The 27,016-nt window shown below is 33.1% G+C and overlaps 1 protein-coding gene across 3 annotated transcripts in view; it reads right to left on the reverse strand.

Annotated features, from left to right (window-relative positions):
* Positions 1–27,016, reverse strand: part of GLCCI1 (glucocorticoid induced 1) — an 84,744-nt gene that overhangs the window by 14,650 nt on the left and 43,078 nt on the right. For 2 of the 3 annotated variants that reach the window (XM_010972149.3, XM_074367441.1), the window contains exons 3-6: positions 24,479–24,565; positions 6,720–6,836; positions 4,243–4,395; positions 63–273 (exon numbers count right to left, since the gene is read on the reverse strand). In XM_010972149.3, the coding sequence (XP_010970451.3) occupies positions 63–273; positions 4,243–4,395; positions 6,720–6,836; positions 24,479–24,565 (568 nt within the window). The remainder of the gene's footprint in view (positions 1–62; positions 274–4,242; positions 4,396–6,719; positions 6,837–24,478; positions 24,566–27,016) is intronic. The other variant, XM_045508520.2, reaches the window with a different exon arrangement.

The raw sequence follows: 27,016 nt of genomic DNA on the forward strand, positions 1-27,016 counted from the left end.
AAAGTATAATGAGCAAGGCTCTATAACAAACCCTCTATTTAAGTGGATGATTTCATTCTTACCTTTATCACGATCATAGAGTAAGTCTTCTGTTGAGCAAGGGCTACCATCCTGGGATTCCGGGGGACAGAAGGGGGAGACACAGGGTGAGTGACTGCTGCAGCTACTACTGCGCTCCTGCACGGAGGGGGTCTGCGTGTCAATGCTGCGAGTGCTGCTGCTCCGGTAGTGAGCAGGGAGCGGGGCTCTTCGGCCATCCGGGATATCCAAAGGCTAGAAGAGCAACAATCATTACAGGTCGATGACAGTGCATACACTCCATCCACGTAGAAAGCACATGGAATTTCCTTTGATTTCATATTCCACTTCTATTACCACCATTACTGATTCTTCAGGGAATAAAGATACCAATTTTGTGTCTTAATTTCTGCCCCTTACCTTTAGGTTAGCACTTCCCTTACCACTCCTCAAGGACAGGGTCACCTTTCAACACTGTCTCTCTAATGTCCAGCACTGTGTATGACACACAGCAGACATTTGATAAACATTTGCTGAATGAATTAGTCAAATTGCTCAAGAAATCACTCTGACTTCCTAATAAGAAAAGTGAAATGTCATATTCACAGGTATGGATTTTTGTTTGTTCATTCTTTCTTATTTTAATTTTTTAGAAGCTAGTAACAGAACTGTATCTTCTATTTCTTTGAAAATTACTCAGAATTTCTAAAAAAGAGGTTTATTCTATTAGTACTCAATGGGGGATACTGAGATTACTCAGAACAATTCTACAAATTTGGTATCTCACTGAGTAGGACTACTCAAGAATTCTGCTTAGTTCTAATGCATTGTTCTGCATGGCAAAAATAAGAAACAGAAATGAAATTATAATCATAGAATCATATATTTTGGATCTGAGAAGACCCTGGAGCTCATTAGTCCAACGTCTTTACAAATAAAGAACCTATAGTTTAGAGCTCCTGGTGACATGGTCAACTAAATGGCATCAAAGCTTCTGTCCCAGTGGACTCTTTCTACTCTGCTTTTGCTATAAAGATAGATCTTATTCATTTGTGTGCTAACAAAGGAAGGTTAACAAACAAAACTGTATATATTAATCATTTAAAATATTTTTGTTATTATACAGAGAAGACCACAGTGCTATTTATTTACAACTTATTTTCACTATGTTACTGCTGTTTTTCCGAGCCTTGTCATTTCAGAATTTTCAGAAATACTGTCAGAGGGAAAATGAAGTAAGATCAAATTAAGCAGGATCAAAATGTATCATTTTCTTTTATAACAAACAAGTTAAATGAAAGCCAAAATCTAAAATAAAAACTTCATTTATCCACGCAATGTTGCTAAACCAAAACCATACCATCCTTTACAACCTGACAATGACTATGGTACTATAAAGAAAATATTCAATTATGAAACATTAGCTCATTTTTGTCAGCAAACAGAAAAAGTAAAATTTTCCAATTTAGGAAATAAATTCCCAAAGGAATATTAATTTACTAGGTCAAAAACTAAGAAAATTATTTAAAATTTTTTTCCTTTACTTAACTAATTTAGATTTTAATTACAAGTCTACACTAAAACTTAAAATGAACGATTCTAAGAATAAATCTCATTGGAGCAATTTTTGGGGGGACAAAATTATATGATAAATGTGTGAGGTTTTCAGAACAACCCATAAAGATCATTTTGGAAAATATATGAGGGCTTCATAACAGAGGTCTTTCTTAAAACTGAGATATTTAAGTCAAGGAAAATGTTACCTTAATAAAAGTATCAATATTGGTGATTGGTAAAAGAGTAATGTATCAATTTGTAACTAAAAAGGTTTAAGAATTTGAGTTATCTTTCACTGATGTCCTATTGATTGATAAAACACAATCTTTTTTTATTCCCATTTCTGAATCTAGAATTGGGTAATATAATAATCAGTTTCCTTAACCAACTTTTTGTTTTGTTGGGGAGGGGGTTCAGAAGAATCAGAATAACAAAACAGATTTTAGATATCTACATATTTATGCAAAGTAATAAAGGGATGTATAAAGGCTTAACACATCGATAGGAAGTTACTGGCAGATTTACTGATGGTGACATTTTGATTTATTAAAACTTTAAGGCATACTTAATCATAAATCTGAAAGTTCTAAAAATTAATATTTTAGTTTTAAGTGTGTAGGTTACCCAAGAGTAATTCTGATAATTCTGAAATGGCTACTATGAGATTAGAAAATGACTTATTTAAAAGCAGAACTATGTTAGTAAGTTTCATCATCTAGCATAGTTTTGCTTGGCAGTTCTTAGAATCAGCAAATATGTGACTGATTATCTCATCTTCAAAAAATTAGGCCACTTTTACTTCCTTACATTACTATTCTTAAATGTTACTTAATGTATGAAGGAAACATTTTAATAGTAAACAGTTAAGAGCTGGCACAATTTCAAAAGGGTTTCTTTTTGGCCTAATAAACATAACATAAAAATTTAACATGAAATGTCTAGGGAGAATAAAATGGTACAACCTTTTGAAAGGGTAATTTTAGCAGTATTCATCAAAATTTAAAACGTGTACATGCTCTGACCCAGCAATTTCACTGCCAGGAAATTGTTTGCAAGGGTACAGTATGTTTTCTAAAGCACTGCTTGTCATGATAAAAACGGAAAACAATCTAAATGCCTATCAGTAGGTGACTTTTAAATTATGGCACATTCATACAATGCTTTCAGTATGTATTAGTATACACACATATACTGGCAAGGATATACAATAAACTATGATTAATGTTTATATCTGCTAAACAGTATTGAAAGTTGGAAAAAAGCCTTTTAAATTTATTAACATAAAATTGAACTGTGTGGACTGCAAGATTAAATCAATTTTAAAAACTACACATTATTTGAAAGAATCAGATATACATTTGACATAAATCATATTTTAGCTCCAAAAAACCGTCAGAGAGATAATTAAGCCATAGGCGACTTGATGGTTTCTTTTGTTGAGTATACCTTTAAAATGTGGTCAAATATATGTTCATATGAAGGAGTGTCTAGATTTCTTTTCCAAGACAGAGGTAATTTATAAAGTATTTTTTATTAATTCATAATGGATCAAAGACCTAAAAATAAGAGAAAGCTAAAACTATAAAACTCAGAGAAGAAAAGACAAGAATAAATCATTGTGGCCTCACATTTGGCAATGGTTTCTTAGATACAACTCAAAAGAAAATGAGAAGTGAAAAGACAACCTACAGAATGGGAGATATTCTCAAATCATATATTTAATAAGGGACTTTTATCTAGAAAATGAAGAATTTTATAAAAACCTTTTACAATTCAGTACTAGAAAGACAATTTTTAAGTGGGCAAAGGATCTAAACAGACAATTTTCCGAAGAAGATATATAAATGGCCAATAGCACACAAAAAGATGCTTAACATCATCTGCCATTAGGAAATGCTCTCAACACCCACTGGAATGGCTATAATAAAAAAGCAGATAATTGCAAGTGCTGGTGAAGATGGAGAAATTGGAACCTTCATATACTGCTGGTGGGGATGTAAAATGATTTAGAGCAGCCACTTTGGGAAACAGTCTGGCAGTTTCTCAAAAGGTTAAACAATGAGTTACTTTACTAGCAAATTCCACTCCTAGGTATATACCCAAGAGAAATGAAAACATTATGTTCACATGAATACCTGTATATGAACTTCATAGCAGCATTATTCATAATAGCCAAAAAGTAGAAACAATACAAATGTCCATCAATTAATGACAATAAAATCTATACGACTGAGTATTACTTTTCAATAAAAAGGAATGTAGTACTGATACACATTACAATATAGGTGAGCCTTAAAACATGATGCTGAGTGAAAAAAGCCAGTTACAAAAGGTCCCATATTGCATGACTGCATTTATATGAAATGTCTAGAACAGGCCAATCCATACACAGAGAAAATAGATTAGTGGTTGTCTCACTGGATGACTGCTAAAGGGAACAGAGTTTCTTTTTGGGATGATGAAAAAGCTATAGAGTTGACTGTGGTGTTGGTTGCACAACTCTGTGAATGTACTAAAAACCACTGAATTGCACACTTTAAATGGGTAAATTGTATGGTATGTGAATTATATCTAATAAAGCTATCACCAAAAAAAAAAAAAAAAAGACTTTGAGACAGTTCACAATATTAAAGAAAAAAAGGATTCAAATATCCCATGTAACCTTACCTTGGACACTTCCTCCTTCCCACTATTTTCTTTAATGAATACCTTTTCTAATTCGGGACTTATTCCTTCTACATTGCAGGGCACACGTGAAACAGATGATTTTGGCACTGATATATTTGACAGTGGCATAGGGACTGATCTTGATCCAGTAGCCTAGAAAAGAGAAGATAAGGTGGTGTCACATTGTTTGTGGCCAAAGAAATTAAGAACTAAAGAGCATGGTAAATCTGAAAATAGAAACTCAATGAGCAGAGTTATTTTGACATTTCAAATACAATATAAATTCAGATACACATACAGCAATTTAGGTTCTAAGATAAGGAAGTAAGGTAAAAATCACAGACCTGAAACAATCCTAGTACAGGAGAAAACTACTGATTTTTATATAATTATATTTAATCATTTCATTAAATTCTCCTATTTTTTATTTACTTTTTTCTTTATTATGAAAATTATAATCATAAACATAATTAAACATAATGATTATGAACACTCAGGTGTACATCTGGCTCCAAAAATTATCAACATTTTCTAACCTTGTTTCATCTAAACATCCACTTTTTTCTGTTCTTGGGAGTATTTTAAAGCACATTCTAGACCTCATATTTCATCTACAAATATTTCAGTATGTATAACAAAAGATAATTATTTTAAAGCATAACCACAGTGCCAAAAATTCAATGTAAGTTGGGAACAAATGTGTAAGTCTTTTTCATTAAATCATCAAGTCAATTGACATACTGTAAGTGCACTGGGCTCTTACAGAAAAGGTGCTTGAAATAAACAGAGTAAGAATAATACATTAATTCTACCAGAAGAAAAAGGAAGACATATGTGAATTTTCTCTTGAAAAGTCTGAGGCTTGCTTACCAACTGCATGTTTGTTTTACAGCTTTGATGAGGTATAACTGGCATATAATAAAATCCTCCCATTTTAAGTATGTAGTTCACTGAGTTTTGTAAATATATATAGTCATCCGATTATTGGTATAATCACCTTTTAGAAACTTCTATCACCCAAAATATTTCTCTAGGACCTCTCTATAGTCAATTCCCACCCCTAATACTTTGTGTCACTTTGCCTTTTTGAGGATTTAACGTAACGAATCATACAGCATGTAGACCTTGGCTCCTGACTTCTTTCACTTAGCAAGTTTCCAAGATTTAACCATCTTGTTGTAAGTATCAGTAGCTCCTTCCTTTTCATCGCTGAATAATATTATGTTGTATGGATGTATGAAATGTTGTTTATCCATTCACCAGTTCATGGTTATTTGTTGGTTTCCATTTTTTGACTCTTAAAAATAATAACTGCCATGAACACCGATACAGAAATCTTTGGGTGGACATACGTTTTTATTTCTTGTGGACAGATACCAAAGAGTGGAATTCCTGGGCTGTATGGTCAGTGTATGTTTAACTTTTTAAGAAAATGCCAAACTGTTTTCAAGGTGACTGTACCATTTTGTGTCCCATCAGCAATGTGTGGCTGTTCTCGGTGTCCCACATCTCATCAAGACTTGGTACTGTCAGTATCTTCCATCTTAGCTACCCTATCATTAGTTTTAATGGTTTAGTTCATTCACTTTGGTTTTCTAAATATCTAATTTTCTAAACAGTATCATATGCAAATAGTGGTAACAATTATTTCTTTTTCTTACTGCTCTCTCTAGAGCCTCTTAACTACTAGCAAATAATATCAATAATTACAGACATGTATGACTTGATTTTTAACAGAAATGCTTCCAGTATTTTATTGTCAGGATCTCATTACATTTGCAGTTAGTCACATTATGAAGTGTCTTAATTTTAAATAAGTTCTTAATCATATATGGATACTGAGTTTTTTTCCAGTGTTATTCAGCATCTACTTTGACTTTCTGATGCAACGAACTAATACATTTCCTAATGTTGAATCATTCTTACATTTGTGAAACAACCTTGATTAGATTTTTTTGGAGACATTACTTGAGTTTCTTCTGTTCTCCTACTATATTTGATTTACTAAAATTTACATTAACATTTATAAGTAAATTTGGTCTAGAATCGCATTTCCCAAATTTTGTTCCATTTGATATGTTAGTACATGTTTCTGGCGAGGGTGGGGGACAAAAAAACTTGAATCCTCAATTTCTTCATAAGTGAAATAGGGGTAAAATATATAAAGAGATACAGAGATAGATGGGTTAGGGTACTATTAGGGAGATTAAGTAAGATAATGCCCACAGTTACTTAGTAAGTGAATGAGCTAGGATTTCAGCCCAAGCTGGTATTAATCATCCTTGAGACCACTCCGCTCTATTATGTCTGTTATTAAAAGATTATACACATGACTTAAAAAAAAAACTTCTTATAATAATTAAACAAACGTTATAATTTAATAGAGCTAGAGATTTACATTAATTGTTTTTATCCTAAAATGATGGATTCTTCTTTATAAAAGGAATTATTCCAGTCTGAACAAAAAGTTAGCCTACCTGAGTGTGACTGATTGCTATGTGGTTGCCGTGGAGCGGTGACTGACGATCTTTCTCCTTACTGTGCCGACTACTCTGTTTACTACGTTGTAGTTGCTGCCTCAGTTTGGCAATCTGCTTTGGGTAGAGGGAAGGAGAAGCAAGAGAACAAAAGTAAATACCAATTTTTAAGTGCTTATTTATTTTATTCTGGATAGTAAAAAATGAATTTTTTATCAAATATTTCAAGAAGAGATAGTATTTCACTATGATTTATTCTTCCAAGTTTTAATAAATAAAAACTATTGAAAATAAGAAACAAATACATGCTACAAGTACTTCACTTATACAATTTAAACAGTGTTGTTGGAAAATACGTAGATGAAATTTCCCGATTATTTCATATTTTATGTTTGTAACACCAGAAATATCTTCCTCATTAACCACCTTTTGTAAAATGAAAAACTAGTATTTCACATGCTTATTGATTAAAATCAAACCTAATCTGTTAATATAGGGGCCATATTAGTTTCTAAGTTCCCATCTTATATAAACAAAATCAATCTCTTTTATCAATTACTAAACACTTTAAAATTCGAAATCCCATGGTGGTGAGGAAAATCAAAACATTTAGGGTGATATTGTTTAAGGGTACAAACTTGCACCTAGTAGATAAATAAGCCCTGGAGATCTAATGCACAGCATGGTGATGATAATCAACAAAAAGTATTATCAATGCCAAAGTTGCTAAGAGACTGGATGTTAACTGTTCTCACCACAAAAAAGACGTGATACTTATGTGACATGGTAAAGGTGTTAGCTAATTATACTGCAATATATATAACTAAATCAAACGTTGTATACCTTCAACTTACACAATGTTATGTCAATTACATCTCAATTTTTTGAAAGCCTGATGGAGGAGATAAATACATCATGAATGCATTCACAAATTTCAATATTCACTTCTTGCTATGTTTTGTCCTCCACAATCCATACACATATAGCAGCAAGAATGACAATATTAAAACACAAATTATATCATGTCAAAAAATTAGCATTAGTAACTTACTAGTATTTAATATCTTACTATATATTACTCTTAGTCACAACTTTTATTTTACAGTTTTACTGAGATATAAATGATAAAACATTGTACAAGCTTAAGGTGTACATGTTGATTTGATGCTTTTATTTATTACAAAATGATACATCATTGCATTAGTTAACATCATCCCATAACATAATTACTATTTCTTTTTTGTAGTGAGAACATTTGAGGTTTATTCTCTTAGCAATTTTAAGTGTATAATACATAATTATTAACTATAATCAAAATGCTGTACATTAGATCCCCAGCACTTATTAATCTTATAACTGGAAGTGTGTACCCTTTAACCAACCATGATTTCCTCTTCCCTCCAAGGCCCTAGCAACCACTGCTTTATGCTCTTTTTCTATGAGTTGGGTTTTTCTTAAACCCCTGGAATAAGTGGTATCACACAGTATTTATCTTTCTCTGATTTATTTCACTTAGCATAATGCCCTCAAGGTTTATCCATGTTGTCAGAAAATCGCAGGAATTTCCTTCTTCCTCATTGCTGAATAATATTCATATATATGAGTAATATTCATATATATGTATGTATATATATATACACACACACTACATCTTCTTTATTCATTTATCCATTAACAGACACTTCACTATTGTCATACAACTTTTAAAATCAAATATAACTTAGAGGTATATTCTCGTAAATGGAATATAACACCCCCCAGGCTTAAGAGAAAAGTCATGCCTACAATATGACTTGGAATTCACTAACCTCCTAATATATTTTAGGTGCTGTAAAATCTGCTTAAAGTGTACTACACCAGGAGTAAAATATTCCTGAGCATTTTTTAAGAGAATCATTAGCAATTTGGGAGAAGTTATTTAATATTGGTATTATTTTCCTTGTAGAAAGATGATATCAGTCATTAACAGGTACTTCTTGAACACCTTCAGGGAGCCCAATTTTATGCTACCTACTAGGCAAAGTGTAAATACAATAAAGTCTGTAAAGTATACTGATTTCCTTAAAGAGATGCTAGCAAAATACTTACCTTGAATAACCATGGCAATAAAAAGCAAAATAGACAGTTGCTATTAAAGCCTATAAATGCTCAAGGGGAAAAGTATATATATTGCTGGGAACACTTATTTTTACCTGTGGCAAATAGAAGAGAAACAGCATTGAAGAATATTAAGCACCAACACAAGAGAATAACCTTTTCCTTTCTTTTAAGTAACAGCCTTAGACTCTAGTTTTTTAAAACTCTTTGTAGCTTATGGACATCTTATACAACGTCCTTGCAAGGATATACAAATAAGATTACCTATGTTAACACTTGTGTTCCTTGCTCTCTGTTGAAATGACACCATTTTCTTCTAGTGAACATTAATTTTCATGAGAAAAGGAAGCAAAATTACTAGGTAATCATTATAAACAAAGACTGATTATATTCTAAGATAAAAGATAACAATTTCAAATTGTCGAATTATTTAATTAGGATAGGGGTATACAATTAAGTGTTTTCTGAATATTAGTGATGTTTTAGTGGTGTTTCAGAACTGGCAAGAGCTTAGAGAAGAGCCCATAATGTCTACAGATTAATCAAGGCAATTTGCACTTTTTCATTTTTAAAATAATCTTTAAAAATAAAAATAATCTGAAAATTGATTAGTCCTCATCACTCTCTATTTAAAGGCCTGTGAGACATCAAAATAAGCCAGAAAAGTTTTTGCTCTAAAGAGCTTTAACAAACCCCGGAAAACAAAAAGCATCTATGATGGTATATATGTTAGTTTCTCTGCTTAGAATACCAACTTAAACTATGCAACGTTATAGTTTCTGCAAAATACTGCTCATCTTTGGAATATAACATTATCCTTTTGTTTACAACTCAGTAGCGATTAGGGTAAAAGGAATATTTCCTAAATATATATACTCATAACACTACAAATCTTAGTCAAGAACCTTGTGCAATGAAAGCAAAATATAATAAATCCACCTTTGCTTCAGAATACAGGAGGTTCCTGTGTTTTTACACCACCTTCCGAAGAGAGGCAGACTTATAATAACAACTGTAAATATGCTCACCTTCCATAGCTTTTACTTAGAATTTCTCTTCCTTTCCCTTTGATGCTCAAGAGCCCATGGTCATCCTAAGCCACCTCTTCTCCCTAACCTCAGTACCAGTAGATAGTAGACAAAAAGATGTCTCTGGGAGGAAGGGGCAGAGGGAATTACAATTTCCCTCCACCCCACCCCCACCCCAGACACACACCACCCCCATCTCATCCATCCGTAGTTCTGAACCTCTGCCTGAGACAGTCTCTCTAATGAATCCCAAATTCCAATGAATTGCACAGAAGCTCTTGATCCTCACTTTGGTGGGCCTACTCACCCTAGTTACTATGATGAAATACCCATACACAACCTTCCTTTACAAAGAGGGAACACAAAGTTATACTGACCGGATTTTTTAAAAACTAAGCTATAGGTGAATTTTATTTGTGTTTCTAAATAAATGCTGTGGCTTTAAGAAAAAAATTAAGAATGGACCTTGAGGGTATATCCTAAGTGAAAAAAAAATCAAAAAAGAAAGCCAAATACTGTATGACCTCACTCATTTGTGGAATCTGAAAACAAACTGATAGAAACAGAGAACAGACTGCTGGTTGGCAGCAGTTGGGTAGGGGGTTGAAATGGGTGAGGGTAGTCAAAGGGTACAAGCTTCCAGCTATAAAATGAGTAACTTCTGGAGATGTAATGTCCAGCATGAAACCTACAGTTAATAGCACTCTGCTGTATATTTTGACAGTTGCTAAAAGAATAGATCTTAAAAGTTCTTACTCCACACACACAAAACTATAACAATGTTAGGTGATGGATATGTTAGCTAACATTCTTGTGGTAATTACTTTGCAATATATACATATATCAAATCACTGTAGATACCTTAAACTCACATAATGTTCTATGTCAATTATATCTCTATAAAGCTGAAATTTAAAAAAAAACTAAGAGGGAAGGTAAGAGGAACCTTCTTTAAACATGAAATGGGTCCTACTAATAAGCACGAGTGCCAAAGTTTAAAAAAATAACCCTGGGTCACAGCGAAGAAATAAGAATTGTAGAGAAAAGAATTAGCATAAATACAAAGAAATGATTAAAACATTTGAGGAATTAGAAGAAAACTCAGGGACTGGCCCCACTTAAAATCTAAGAACTAGGAACACATTTTATTGTAAATTTTTGGAAACCTGGTAACATTGTCCTTGTTTATTTGCTATTTTTGTCCTATTAGTTTCCCCCACTGTTGTTAACATTTAAAAACAAAATAAAACTAAACCCTTAGCCTCAAAAGACCAGTTGAGTATTTTTGCCTCAGGTACTGAAAGGGAGGGACATATTTCTCAGAGTGAATTCTATTCCATAGTACACCAAGGAAATGAGAAATCTTGAAGAGCTGAGTGGCAGCAGGAAAGGAAACAAACGGGATCCTGGGACTTTCAGAAGAGAAGGAAAAACGTGAAGAAAGCTAGATTAAAGCCAGGAAAATGGCCCTTTGCCACTTGCATTTATATGAATTCTCTCAATCATTTTTCAATAAAAACCTATAAGATAGGTACTATTATTGTTCCCACTTGATAGGTAAGGACACTGAGGGGTAGAAAGGTTAAATATCTTGCTGAAAGTCACAAAGTCAAGTGGTGAAAAAGGTATTTGAACTTTAGGAAGTGGAATTCCAGAGTCTGCTCTCTTAATCACTATTCTGTATTGCCTAAAGAATTAAGTTAATAATTCACAAGGAGATAAAGAAATATTACAAAAAATGAAGACATACAAATGGGAATGAGAATTTTGACAACCACTGAACTTTAAAAAAAAATTACTAAAAATATTAATCCAACTTATTTTTCTAAAAAAAAAGCTTAAGAAGTCATGAATCTCAAGTTGTTATTCCCTTTTATATGAAAAAAGAGAATGTGACAAACTTTAGTGCTTGTGATGATCAATGTCCCAAAAGAAAGGTTCTGCAGTCTAAAAATGAATTTTACGTATTATATCCCTCAACGGTATTCAAAGGAATTTAAAATGCAATAGTACGTACTCTAAAATAATACTAAAAGTAAAAATTTTAAACTTCTTTTTGCTTAATATGAATATGAATTATCCATTTTCCTGTTTTTCTTTCAAGTTCCAATAGGCAAACCCAATGAAATAATTGCTGTCCATTCAGTCCCATGATACCAAATGCACAAACACAGGCATATGTATGCACAAGCATGCACTTACAACGAACACACAGATGTGCAAGCACACACATGCACAGGGAGATGTCACCTGCATGCACATCACCTTTACATGCCTTCATGCTTGCCCACATGCAGACTCACACAAACCCCCACCCCAGGAACAGAGAGACAGGGACAGATTCATCCCCACAGATATAGTTAGCTTTGGGACAATTTTTATACATATAAAATAGTTTTTAATATAGAAGCATGTTTACCAATATGGCATATGTGTCAACAAGCATGATGACAACAATACCAGACTAACATTTAAGAAACAGTTCACAAACTCACTGGATCCCACGGATATATTATATCTGTTTTACTGATGAGGAAACACTGTCAAAAATAAATTACCTTTCCCAACATAACACAGCTAATAAATGGCAGACCCAGCCCTTTAGCCTGTAGTTCATAACCTCTTTCTATTACCTACCACTGCTGCTGAAAGTAATACTATGTTAATGTTCACAAATAACTACCAGTCACTATGTATTGGCTCATCATCTCAACCACTTTGCAAAGTAACTTCCTTTCTTAATGTTGGAGATCTTGCAAGATGTGAAATTGCAGTAAAGATGAACAAAAATTTGATGAAGCAATTAACTGACTACATACTAACCTACTGATACATTTCTTACCTTTTTGATAAGCAGTTTGTAAAACCCTAAAAAATTGTTCCTATTGGATCTAATTTTAAACAATGAAAATATTATAGGCCATCTTTATAATTCAACTTAATATGGACTTAGAATTTATTGGATAAATATATGTATTTTAAAAAGGTTTATCACATAATTAAATAAAAATTCTTCAGACTATTGTCTTTTAGTTCCAGAGAAAATATTATTGCAATGATTTTCCTCTAGTATGATAAAACAATTTTTAAAAATACCAAAAGTTAACACACTATTAGGGCAGAAGGCATACTCTTAGCAAAACTGTAAGAAAACTTTTATTCTTCTCACTTAAAAAAGGAAGATCACAACAACATCTATTAATCACTGTTTGATCAGAAGAAAGAAACTTTCCTAATCATTTCACTTACTGCTCCAGATGGCTCCATCTAAGAAGAACTATCCCAGAGGAGGGCTTACTGGTGAGATAAAGAAGCAGCCCATGATTTTTCCTTATTTCCAGTAAAGGACTTAATAGTAAGCTCATCTTTTTCAACTTGTCTTTATCAAAATCAGAAACAGCATAAAAAAACAAAACAATACAGTAATATTTATATGCTTTCTGGAATGTCACCCTCTGGGGTAGAGTAGGTTTACTTACTGCTTACGATAAAAACAGTGGGTTCTCCAAGCTCTGTTTCTCTCCTGTAATGTGATCTACTGTATGTGCAGGCACCCACTTGGGCCCTCCCCTTCACTCCCATGGGACTTGTGGTTCAGGAGTACTAAAGCAAACTTGATAGTCTTGATTCCTGCTGAGCTGTGAGTAATCAAAGCCTCATGCCTTCTGTCAGCATCCATGAAATAATAAAAGGCTAACTTACTATGCTGTAAGTAGGAGGTAATCAAACCCAAGATATGAGGGAGTGTACTTCCTCTTTTGCCTCAAATGAAGTGAAAATAATTTTAAAGAAACAATTTGGAAAGACTGAGTGTTCCCCATATATAAGACATGATGGAGTAGAATCCACCTCCCACTCCAAATACTGAAAATGTTGAGCTGGGATGATACAGATTTACTGTTGTATTTAAAACCAGCCTAAACTCTCAGACATTAACCGGATTAAAAAATGTATAAATTTCCCAGGAACCATTTGGGAAATTTGAAAGTGAGAGTCACTGGAGGGTTGTCGTAGGTCCCACTTAAGAAGACCACCTAAAAGGGTAAGTAGAGCTCAGCAGCTGAGAAACAATATTACTTCTAGAATTCTAGAGGCTAAGGAAAAGAGTTAAGATAGAACTGTAGGTCAGAAATGTGCAGCAACAAGGGATGTTCAAAGAACTCATGAAATTACTCTACAAAAAAAAGGAAGTTTTAAAAATTTGTCAAGCCCAGGTAATGGAAAGGTATCTTATAACAGTACTATCAAGCAGGAACATTTCTATTCCCTTAACCTCTCCCTCTCTTTTGAGCTCCAACTCCAGAGGGATTAGAAAACGTAGCTATGGAGCTGGGAAGGAGGTAAGCAAGAAAGGGAAAAGGAGCCTCCAGGACCCCTTACCCATGAAGTCACTCAGATGTGGTATGCCCTAGTCAGAAGAGGAGTAGTTGTAACCATAAAAGAAGTTGCCACCTCTAAGTGTTGTAAAAGATCGGAAAGCACACTCACTTAAAGGGACCACAGGAGTTTAAGACATTCTAGTTTTGCACCATAGGGAAGAGACGAACTTCTCTCACTGTATAAGGATAGTGGGAGTTAATATAAGTCCTTCTGTGATTATCCTTTAAAGTCTTAGTTGCTTTTCCTAATATATAATTGAGTGTTTTAAGAAGTAGACTGTATCTACTGTTTATTTTGAAATGCCAGATGCTGTACACAATATTGAGCATACAGCCTTATTCATTTGATGCTATACCATGAAAAGAAGCAGTGCCACTAAAGGCTGACAATGTATGCTAAACAGTATCTTTAAATTTATCTTTTTTCTCTTTTACCTCTATTAAACATATACAAATCAAGTACCATGAAAGCAGTAAGTATTAATTAAATCCTTACTTTGCTTAGCAGACTTCTTAAACTGTAGTTATGCTTCATAAATTAATTTAACATTGTGTTACATAAACAGAGAACCACATATCTAACCAATGGAAAAGTACACTTATGCACTTGTTTAGTCTGTAAAATAAAAAAGGTGGGGTTAACAACCCTCTAGTAAACAGAATTCAATGAGGGAAAGTAAATCTTTTCATAGAAGAAAATGATGTCTCATGTGGATTCATTTCCTTAACATGGACACAACCCATAACCTCACTGTATGCTGGTATCAATTAGTTTCTGAAAAATGTGTTGATAATCTGATTCGCAGCTTTTTGTAGGTAATCTGCTTTTTTTTTTCTAACTGCAGTGAAGTGTGTGAGTGAGAGTGTGTGTGTCCTTGATCTACAATTCACTATACCCAAGGTGGACATTTTTTTTTTCCTATTTATCCTCCTTGGAATTAGTGGGCTTTTTCAATCTGAAGACATATCATTCTCCAAATCTAGCATATTTTAAACCTTTAAGAAATATCTCTTCCCTGATGCTTATTATTCTTACCTTCTGGAACTCCTTACTCAAAGTCTATTTTCCGTGTTCTTAATTTGTTTTCATGTTTTCAGCCTCTGTCTTTTTTCCTATATTCTAGATGATTTGCTCATCCAGACTTTCAGTTCTCAGGTAAGATTTCTGATTCACTGATTCTCTCTTCTGCTGTGTCAATTTAATCCATCAAAGAGTTTTTAATTTTTAATTTCATCAACTTTTATTATTCACAAGACTTGCAAGGGTCCTTTATCATTCTGCCTGTTCTTAATTACTCCTGTTCTCGTTGCAAGTTAGTATTTCGTTTGAAATTCTTAAACACTGTAAGTTCTTTTTTGGGGATTGTGTTCTAAATTCTTATTTTCTCAGATGTAAATGATCCTATTTAATGTATCTGCTGTCTCTTATGGCAATAATTTCCTTACATGCCCTAAAATCCTTGCTTGTGAGCTCTCCATATGTGGGAGTTTTATCCTCTGTGAGTTTCTATTGCCATATCGTTTCATGGTTGCTCAGACCAGCACCCTAGAGTTGCATAGCTTCAAAGCAAGTCTTAAATTAGGTTGACTGGGGTTTTAGTCTCACATGGGTAGAGAGCTCAATTCCAGATGCCACATCCACACACAGCATGTTGTTACTATTTCCATTTTTGCAAAGCTGCCTCTCTGGCCCAAAAGAACACCAACAGAGTCAGGTAGAGTTATTTCGGGTCTAATTCTACTGCCTAGAAACATGGTCCTAGTTTCCTGCTTTATGAAGACAACCTAGTTCCAATCTCTCACCATTTGCAAGACATATTTGACTCTCTTAAAATGTGTAAGGATCTATACTCCTAAATTTTGCTTAACTCACAGAAACCTGGCCAACATGATCCAGGTTTTTGTGAATCAGATAGCATCAACATCCACTCATAACTAAGGATTTCCCTTCTATTCATAGTTGGCAGGGGTTTTCCTTGTCTTAAATGTAGCTAAAATATATTTACTTATATATTTCTTTGAAAATTTTTCACGTTGTATTCCTATAAACTTGGAGCAAAGTGGAGGCAGATTATATATAGGTGCTTTCACTGACATTTTAATCAGAAATCTGGATGTAAATTATCTGAGGTGGAGAGCATGCATGTGACTCAAAGGAGAATGGATATGGTACAGCTGAATTTGATCCCATGACAAGGAAGCAGGTCAAATGTTCTTTTTTTAAAAAAACACTGAATTTAAGTAGTATATAACTTTAAAAAATACTACTCTTTCAATAATAATTTTGGTTTTCGTAATTTCCTCAAATTCCAATTCTGTCATCTATTACAACTATTATTATTCTCACTTTTAGTTTTCACCTACGTACTCATCATTTTTCCAGCCTCAGTTATACATCATATAGAATTTAGTATCCACCATGGACATACCATGGAAAACCCACTAGTCTTTTATATCTATTCTTTTTTTTTTTCATCTTTACTGAATTATACTTTACATCCCCTTCATACATTGTAAGGGTAAAATTCAGTAAGTTGTAATCACTTTGTAGAGTTGTACAAAATAATCACAAATGCAGTTTTAGGACTTTGTCATCCCACTCTAAATTTGCTTTGAGTCTGTATGTAGCCAGCTGCCACTCCCCTAGGCCCACTCCTACTTGCTGTATGCAACCACTAATGGGCTTTTTTTTTCCTCTATAGATTTTACTTCTGGTATTTCAATATAAATGAAACCATATAATATGTAGTTTTATTCATCTGGCTTCTTTCACTTTGCAGGGATTGGCAAGCTATAGTCTTCAGGCCAAATCTAGCAGGTCACATGCTTTTGTAAATATAATTTATTGCAACATAACCATGTCCACCCCATACTGTCCACGGCAGCTTTCACACTACAGCAGTGGCACTGAGTAGCTGCATCAGAGGCTATATGGCCCACAAACCATAAAATATTTGCTATCTGGCTTTTTACAGAAAGAAGTTTACTGACTTAGGAAAGTTTAGTGACTTAGGAAGATGTTCTTTAAGTTCATTCACATTGTGGCATGTATCAGTATTCAGCGTAGTGATCCTTTTTACTGTTGAATAGTATGCCATTGCATGAGTTCACATTTTATTTGTCATTTTACCAAATGATGGATATTTCTGTAATTTTAGCTTTTATTATTATGAACAACTATGTTATGTTTGTGTACATGTTTCAATGTAGCCATGTGTTTCCATTTTTCTTATACAGATTCCTAGGAATAGAATTGCTAGGTTATATGCTAAGTTTCTGATTAACTTTTAAGAAAACTGTCAAACCATTTTCCAAAAGTCACTGTCATTTTATATTTCTAACATTTGAGGGTTCCAGATTCTCTTCATTCTTGTCAATATTCAGCATTATCTGCCACTTAGATTACAGTGATTGTGGTAGTAGGTGTGTATTTCATGGTTTAAATTTGCATTTGCCTAATGTTCAATGATGAACACCTTTTCATGTTGTCATTTGCCATCCAAATACCAAACTGTCTTACCTATTTTTAAATAGGTTGTCTTCTTATTGATTTGTTCTTTATATATTCTGGATATAAGCCCTATATCAAATATGACTTGCCAATATTTTTTCAGTCTGAGGCTTGTCTTTTCATTCTTTTAGTGGCATAGTATAAATGTTCATTTTAATAAAGTTCAGAATTTTTTCTTTTATGGCCTTACTCCTGGTATTGTATCTAAGAATGCCTTGTAAGTCAAGGTCTTCTAGAAGTTCTATAATTTTAGAGCTTATATTTAATAAGACTATGATGCATTTTGACTTAATTTTTCTCTATGGTGAGAGTAAAGGACTTGAGTTTTTTTCTTACATATAATTATTCTAGCATCAATTGTTAAAAACACTGTCCTTTTCCAACTCCTTTGAGTTGTGTTGGCAGTTATGTCAAAAATCAACTGACCATAAAATATAAGGGTTTATTCCTGAATTCACAATTTAGTTCCATTTATATAATATATCTTCTTTATGCTAATATTCTGCCAACTTCATTAATGTTTATTTATAAGAAGTATTGAAATTGTATAATGCGAGTCCTCCAAATTTTTTCCTGGTTTTCAAAATTATTTTTGGCCATTCCTTGGCCCTTTGCATTTCCACATAAATTTTAGGGCTAGCTTGTCAATTCTACCAAAAACAAAAACCTTAGGATTTTAACAGGGATTATGCTGAGTCAATTTGGAGAGAATTACCATCTAAATAATATTAAGTCTTCCAATTCATGAACAAAATAAGCCTTTCCATAATTTAAACCTTATTTGATTTTGTCCTGCAACATTTTTGTCATTTTAAGTGTACAAATCTTGCCCTGCTTTTGGTTAAATTTATTCCTAAGTATTTTAATATTTTTGATACTACTGTAATAAATTGCTTTCTTATTTTGGGGACTGTTCGTATCAAACGTCTAGGCAAACCACTGTATGTTGATCTTTTTTCCTTCAACCTTGCTGAACTTGTTTATTGATTCTAGTAATATATTTGTATATTCCCTGGGAATTTCTACATATAGTATCATATGTCTGTGAATAAAGGCAGTTTTACCACTTCCTTTACAATCTGGATATTTTTTATTTATTCTTCTAGCCTGATGGCACTGACTAGAACCTCCTGTGCAATACTGAAGTGGTGACAAGGTGACGGTGGGCATCATTGCCTTATTCCTGATCTTAGGTGGGAAGTATTCTGGCTTTCACCATTGCACATGATGTTATCTGCAGGTTTTTCATAAATCATAATTTTTCATAAATCATAAATTTATCAGGCAGAGAAAATTCCCTTTTATTCTGGTTTGTTGAGAGATTTTTTTTTATCATGAATGAGTGCTGAAGTTTGGTAAATGCTTTCTCTGACTCTACTGAGATAATTATGTGACTTTGTTCTGTATTTTATATATAGTGTATTACATTAATTGAATTTTGGATCTTAAACCAACTTTGCATTTCTGGAACAAATCCCACTTTTTCTTGGTGTATAATCTGTTTTATAAGTTGCTGGATTTGGTTTGCTAATATTTCTGTTAAGGATTTTTGCATCTATATTCAAGAGAGATATTGTTCTGAAATTGTATTTTCTTGAGATGTCTCTGACTTTGAAATCAGATAAATCTGCACTGATAAAATGAGGAAATGAAAATGAATGCAAAAGTGTTCCCTTTTTTTCTATTTTTGAAAGAGTTTGTGAAGGACTAAAATTATTTCTTCTTTGAATATTTGATAGAATTCACCAAATCCAACCCTGGGATTTTCGTTGTGGGAAGGTTTTTAATTACTCATTCAATTTCTTTACTTGTTACAAGTCTATCTGTATTTTCTAATTGTTCTTAAATCAGTTTTGGCAATTTGCTTCTTTCTATTAGTGTATCTTTCTAGAATTTTATCCACTTCATCTTATTTTCTAAATTGATGACATAACTTTGATCATAGTATTCTTATTCTCTATAACACTTTTAAGTTCTGGTAAGGTTGGTAGTAATGTCACCCCTTTCACTGCTGATTTTGGTAATCTGTGTCTTTTTTTCTTGGTCAGACAAAGTTTTATAAACTTTGATCTTTTCAAAGGACCAACTTTCAGTTTCATTAATTTTTCTCTAGTATTCTTCTATTTCATTGGTTTCTGCTATATTCTGTCTTATATCTATCCTCTGGTTGCTTGTGGTCTGGTTTGCTCTTCTCTTTCTTGTTGCTTAAGATGGAAGCTTAAGTACTGATTTCAGAATTTTCTCTTCTTTTTTATATGCTTAAGGTATAAATTTTCCTTGAAGCACTGCTTTAGCTTGTACCATAAATTCTAAGCTATCTTTTTGCTTTCATTCATTTATAAATATTTTAAAATTTCCCTTGCATTATTAGGTAAGTATTTTTCAATTGACAAACATTTGGAGCTTTTAAAGATTAATTTCTGTTATATGACTTCAACCTTTTATAATACATTGAGACTTGTTTTATGGCTCAGCATATGGTCTAATCCAGAAAATGCTTCACATGTGTTTGAAAAGAATGTGTATCCTACAGTCACTGAGTAGAGTTTTCTACATACGTCTGTTAGGTTAAGTTGATGGATGAATATTGTTGAAGTCTTCTATTTCCTTGCTCATTTTCTATCTAGCTGGTTGTTCTACCAAGTATTGAGAATAGGGTGTTGAAATCTCCAATTACAGAAACTGAATTCATCTTCTACAGTGTTGCTTCATGCCTTTCAGACTGTTGTTAGATGTACACACAGTTTTTGACTGCTATATCTTCCTGATGTATTCATTAGTCATTATGAAATGTCTGTATTTGTCTTTAATAATACTTCTTGTCTTAAGGTCATTATTGTCTGATGATTTTTCTTATCATCACTGTTTTTCATTGTGTATCTTTTCCCATCTTTTTACTTTCAACCTATTTGTGTCTTTGAATGTAAGGTGTGCTTCTTATAGACAGCATATAGCTGAGTGTTGCTTTTTTATACAGTTTGACAATCTCTGCCTTTTACATAGGTCTTCCATTCTATTCACATTTAATGTAATTATTTATATGGTTGGATTTCCTCCTGACATTTTGATGTTTTTCTATTTGTGTAACATCTTATTTTATTCCCCTCTTCCTCTTTTGCTGCTTTTTTTGTGTGTGTGTGGCTTTTTTTTTAGTATACCATTTTAATCCCTTTATGATTTTTTTAATTTTCTATTTTTTAGAGTTATTTTGTTAGCAACTGCTCTAGGGATTATAATAGATATTTTAATTGATCACAATCTGCTTCAAAATAATACTTAATTCCAGTAAAATAGAGATTACACTACAAAATATGTCTTTTCCCTGGCCCTCTTTTGTGTTATTATTGTCATATATATTTCATGTATATATGTCATGTGTTCTTAAGATGAGAACTGTTATAATTATTGTTTTATATAATCTTATGTGTTTAAAATATGTAGAAAAATAAGAAAAATGCATCTATAGACTCTTTCATATTTACCCACATATTTGCCATACTCAACACTCTTCAATTCTTCCTATGGTTTTGAAATAAACTGGAGTTATTTCCTTTCAGGGTAACAGACAGTTTAGTAGCGGGGAATTCTCTCAGTCTTTGTTTACCTAGGAATATTGTATTTCATCTTTATTTTAAAAGAATACTTGGTTGATTTTTTTTCTCTTAGCACTTTGAATATGTCATACTTTATGGTTTCCACTGTTTCTGATGAAAAATCAGCCATTAAAACTATTATTGGTCCCGTGTGTATAAGGAGTCATTTTCTTCTTCTGGCTTTCAAGGTTTTTTCTTATCCTTTGGCTTTCAATAGTTTAACTTTGATGTTGTCCATGTGTGGGTCTCTGTGTTTTCCTACTTGGGGTTTGCTGAGCTTCTCGAATCTACAGATTGTTTTTCATTAAATCTGGAAAGTTTTCTGCCATTATTTCTTCAAATACTTTTAAATTCCTCTCCTCCCTTCCTCTTTCTTCCTCTCCCCCTTTCCCCTCTCCTGGGTTTCCCATCGTGTGTGTGTGTGTGTGTATGTATGTATATTTACATATACATAAATATAAATTAGTATTTCCTCACAAGCCTCTGAGGCTCTTTTGACTTTTCTTCAATCTTTCTCTCTCTGACCATTCTGGGTATATAAATTTTATTGACCTATATTCAAATTCACCAGTTCTTCTCAAATCTTCTATTTGAGCTCATGTAGTGAATTTTTAGTTACTATACTTTTTAACCTAAGGGTCTGTGTTTATATCATTTTAATAATAATTAGCTCTCTGTAGAAATTCTTTACTCATTCAGTCACTGTTGTCCTCCTGCCCTTTAATGCTTTAAACATGGTTTCCTTTAGTTCTCTGAACATACTTACAATAGCTGCTTTGATGTTTTAGTCTGCTAAATCCAACATATGGAGACACTTAGATACAGTTTCTACTGGCTGCTTTTTTTCTTAAATATGAGTCGTCCTTTGTTTCTTTGCCTATCTCTAAATTTTTTGTTGAATGTTGGACATTATACTGTAGCAACTCTAGATTCAGATTTTCTCTGAGGGTGGTTGATGGATCAAAAAAAGTGTTTTCTCCATGGTGTGCAGCCACTGATAACTCTAGTCTATTTCTCCTCTTTTTCTCTCTAAGGCTGGCTTTTTGAGATCCTTTTAAGCTGATCTCATATCACCTTAGTATTCAGCCAAAAACTATTTTGAAATTTTATTCAAACATCTAAACCCAGTAAAGTTTCTGCTCCCAGGATAGGATGTATGTGTGGAATGAGGAATGTATTCAAAGTTTGGGGCTTTTAGAATTTGGCCCCAGATTTTATTACCACTAGGCCTGCTTGAATCTCCTCTCTAGAAACTCTTAGGCTTCACTGACCAGTGATGCATGGGTGACTTGGACCCACTTCATTTCCTGCTGGGCATGTCCACAGCCTCCAGTCAACATAGGATATGTGGTAAACTTATCAAGCCCCCATGATTGTCTTACCTCCTAGAACTCTCCATAAAATCCTGCAACTCCATGAGTTTCTTGCCTGCCCCAAATTAGACCAATACCTCAGACTAGCAGAGCCATTGGCCCTTCCTGGTTTGCAACTAAGATTACAATCTTAATCTACAGCACTCCCTTAGTGAGTGTTCTCTCTCTAGCAGGGGCAGCAAAGCTTATGGTTTTCAAGACCTGCCCCATCCTGGCTGAAAAACCACACCAACAAAGTTGGGGATGAAGAAAAGGGAAAGTGGCATAGCACCAGATAAGAACATCACAAACTTGTGTTACTCTTACCCTGAGTTCAGTATTTTTTATGAATAAAGCTTCTCAATTTGTTTGGTTGAATTCCAGAGTGATGAATTAGTTATTCTGATAGTTTTGTCCAGCTGTATGTTTGCTTTGTGGGGAGAGCAATTTAATCTCTCCTCAGTCATGTCAGCGATTCCTCTTTTAAGGGTGCATATTATGTGTTGCTATAGTCCCATGTTCGACAGTACCAAATCTTGGCTCTAACTTTAAGAATGTATTTACCTGTGAGATAAAAGTACAAATTTATTTTTTTGTTATTCAAAAATATGCATATGGGTTTGTGTGTAGGGTAGATAGCAATTGAGGATTTCTCTACATAAATAATATAAAGAAGATAACTAAAAATGTAATACAGTCATGGGCAAAGTCTAATAGACTACTGTATCTATTCAGTCCAGACACCACAGTATATGAGAGTTACTGATAACCCTAGTATATGAAAATGATACTAAAAGACATGGAAACTATGGCCTATGAAATATATTTGAGAGAAATGTCAGTGTTTACCCTGGAGGAAAATGATATATTGCAAGCCTTTCAAATATTTAAAGCAGACTTAATATTGATACAGAGGGCAAAGTCAAAACTTAGAGGTATAATTTTGAATTCGATATACAAATGAATTATTTAACAACTTAAGCTAAAACAATTGAACTGGTTTGGTTCTCCTGCCAAGTGATGAGTTTTTCTTACTAAGAATGACTGTAATAATCTAGATGAGCATCTTTCTGAGTGTTTATATAGGAGATGGGCTAGATTTATTTTTTGTGGGGGGAAGAAGTAATTAGTATAGAGAGGTACAGGGGATTGAACCCAGGACCTCATGCGTGCTAAACATGCATTCTACCACTGAGCTATATACCCTCCCCCTAAGTTTCTGTAATTCTATAAAAAACAAGTAAGAATTTAGACAGATGAAAGATAACACTGTCAGGAAAAATAACCCCAAATATACATAAAACTATTATAATTTAGGTTATTCATAGGTAATAAAAGGTATTCATAGGTAATAAAAACTATTTCTAGAAGACATGGATTCCACTGTACTACTGGGTCTCAAAGGGCAACAATATGCTGAAAATCATTAAAAAAAATCTATGAGAAGCAGAAAACACTACTGTAAAACCTATGATTTACAGTTCTAGTTGCTGTAACTCAAAAACAACAAAGCTGAAGTGGGAACAAAAAACAACTAAAATGAACAAGATAAAATTACATAAAATCAGGCTTCATTCTGGAAAGGGAAGAGCTTGAGTGCATAACAAATATTTATAAAGGACATGAAGGGCACAAATAATGTAAAATCCGAATTGTTCACCAAAACGTGGAAGGCAACCCTTAAACTCTGAAAGAGGTAAGGTTATCACAAATACAGGAAGTACCGTTATATTCAGGAAACAGTTAAGATAATTTGCTAGAACCAAGAAGGTTATAGACTGAAGACAGAAGTAACTTACCTCTTTTAGTTGATCAGCACTCCCCCATGATGCAGAACGCTGATGTGATCTCTTTTCTGCTCCTTCTTCTGCCCAACAGCTAGGCGTCTTTAAAAGAAAAATAAGTAAATTTGTCTCTACTCCTCAATCTCACAGCAACTTAAACATATTTCAGAATCTTAGCACATACCAGTTAAAGGGCTAGAGTAAATACTAAAATATCTTAAATGCTAAGACTTTCATGACCCTGTGAAATGTTTAAAACATTTTGTTTTATTCTGAATTAGATATGATCAATATTAGATGTCTCTGAGTAATGTTACTCAAAACATTTGGTTTTTCACATCAATATTAATAACTGAAAGTTATCAAATTGAAAGAGAACTGTGAAAATATGCATATTTGTGTTTTTAAAGAGATTCACCAAACTAATTGTGAAATGGTATTTTTACTAAATAAAATAGACAGAAGTAAGATTAACAGAATGAGCTCAGAAGCAGTGGGATTACAGATGACCTACATGTCGAATACCCAGCTAGAGGGATGAATGTACCACTTTCAATCCTCAGGAAAGAGAGTGTCAAGCAATAGTATCCTTTTTTAAAAAACACCAAGCATCTTTATATAAAAATATGAAGTAAGTTATTATAAAACTAGAAAAATATTAAGCTAAATAAACTGACTATAATTTAAAGCAACAAATCTTAAAGAAAAAACTGAGCTACATGTCAGAAAACAGAATTTTTACCCAAAACCTCATTTTCAATTAAATATGCAGCCAAATATATCACAAAACACTATATGCCAAGTATTAAGACCATTTAGTAGTTGTTTTAAAAATCAAAAAATATTAAAATATCATCCTTAATATAAGAGAAGACTCTTAGTGTAATGAAACTTAGGGAAAGTAAAAACCACTATTTAAAGACAGACAAAGGGTAATGATTATCATATATAAATACAAATATATCTGGCTTTAAAAATTATTTTTTATTACATACTGGATTTTGGCCATTCTAATAGGTGTGTAGTGGTATCTTTTTGTTTTAATTGGCATTTCCCTGATGACATATAATGTGGAACATCTTTTCATATGCTTGTTTGCAATGTGTGTATCTTCTTTAGTGAGGTGTCTGTTAAGGTCTTTTGTCCAATTTTTAAATCAGGTTGTTTTGTTTTCTTATAGCTGAATTTTAAGTGTTATTTGTATAGTTTGGGTAAGAGTCCTTTCTCAGATATGAATAATGAGTACTTTTGTTACTTATAGACTTATTCACAAACTAGCAAAGGCAAATATGCTTTCCTGCTTTATCAATTTCAAGCCAAGTCAGACTAACTCCTAGCAGGAAAATACTCTTTTTCAATACTGAAGAGCCTAAAGTCACTTCAAAAAATCCACAAAAAAATCAATTACTTCACAAAATTCTCTTAGTCTTATTTAAGATGTACTTAAATCCGAGTGAAAATCTATTTTTTGTACAGTTCACCCTTGGCCATGAAATTTATTGTAGCTTATACTCCATTATGGAAATATGATTATTGACTGCTAATTGTTTTAGAGTACGTAAGTAGATAATCCTTAGTATTAAAGTACTGATAAACCTGGCTAGAACTGAAATGGAATTACTTGAAAAATCAATGATACTTAAATTAATAATTATGATTATAGACTGATTTTAAATTATAGAAAAGTTTTAAAATAGATAATGACAAACCCTTCATTATTTATAAGTATATCCTTTAAAGATTTGGTTTTCTTTTGACTAATAAAATTTTTTAAACTTTTAAAAAATTTTTCACTTAAAAGATCATTTTGGAAAGTCTGTCCTGAAGAAGCATTAAAAGAGCACAAAATGACTGTGATTCTACTATTATGATTTGATTTTCTGGTAACAGTACATATAGTTTCATAACCAGATATAAATATAAATAGTCTCTTCACTAGTTAACAAGGAGTGTAGAAAAGGAAGAGTTCAGCTGAAAAAAGCTTAGGAATTCAGTGATAGGAGCAGTTACTCAAATTTTTTTCATCACACTCCAGCTATATACTCAGTTGTGTGCTCATTCTGTCCGATCACTTTCAAAGTGTGGTCTCCGGATGAGCAGCATCAGCTGCATCTGGGAACATGATAGAAATACAAATTCTCAGGCTCAATCACAAAATTATTACATCTGGAATTCTTAGATAAAGCTCAGCAATCTTTGTTTTAACAAGCTGACCGTATACCCACTCCAGCTAATGGAAATACTGTTTGAAGCCATGTAGAAATTTATATTGTTGGGGAGAAATTTTTCTTTACCAAGGAACATTATATAGTAGTCTCCAGCAAAGACTAACATATGCCTGAGGATTTTAGTAAAATGTATACATTCCATGTTTATTTAGGCCTCAAAAGTGTTCAACACACAACTGAATGAAAATCTGTGAAACAATGGTTTGTGATTTTCTAGATTATTAACCAGGGAACTTATTCAGAAAAGTTAAGAAGCTGTATTTCTGTTTCCAGATCTCAAGGTGAGGTTGGAGGGAGGGTGTTGGTGGTAAATCTCTGGATTACA

This window comes from Camelus bactrianus, chromosome 7, assembly GCF_048773025.1.
Source record: "Camelus bactrianus isolate YW-2024 breed Bactrian camel chromosome 7, ASM4877302v1, whole genome shotgun sequence".
Classification (NCBI taxonomy): domain Eukaryota; kingdom Metazoa; phylum Chordata; class Mammalia; order Artiodactyla; family Camelidae; genus Camelus; species Camelus bactrianus.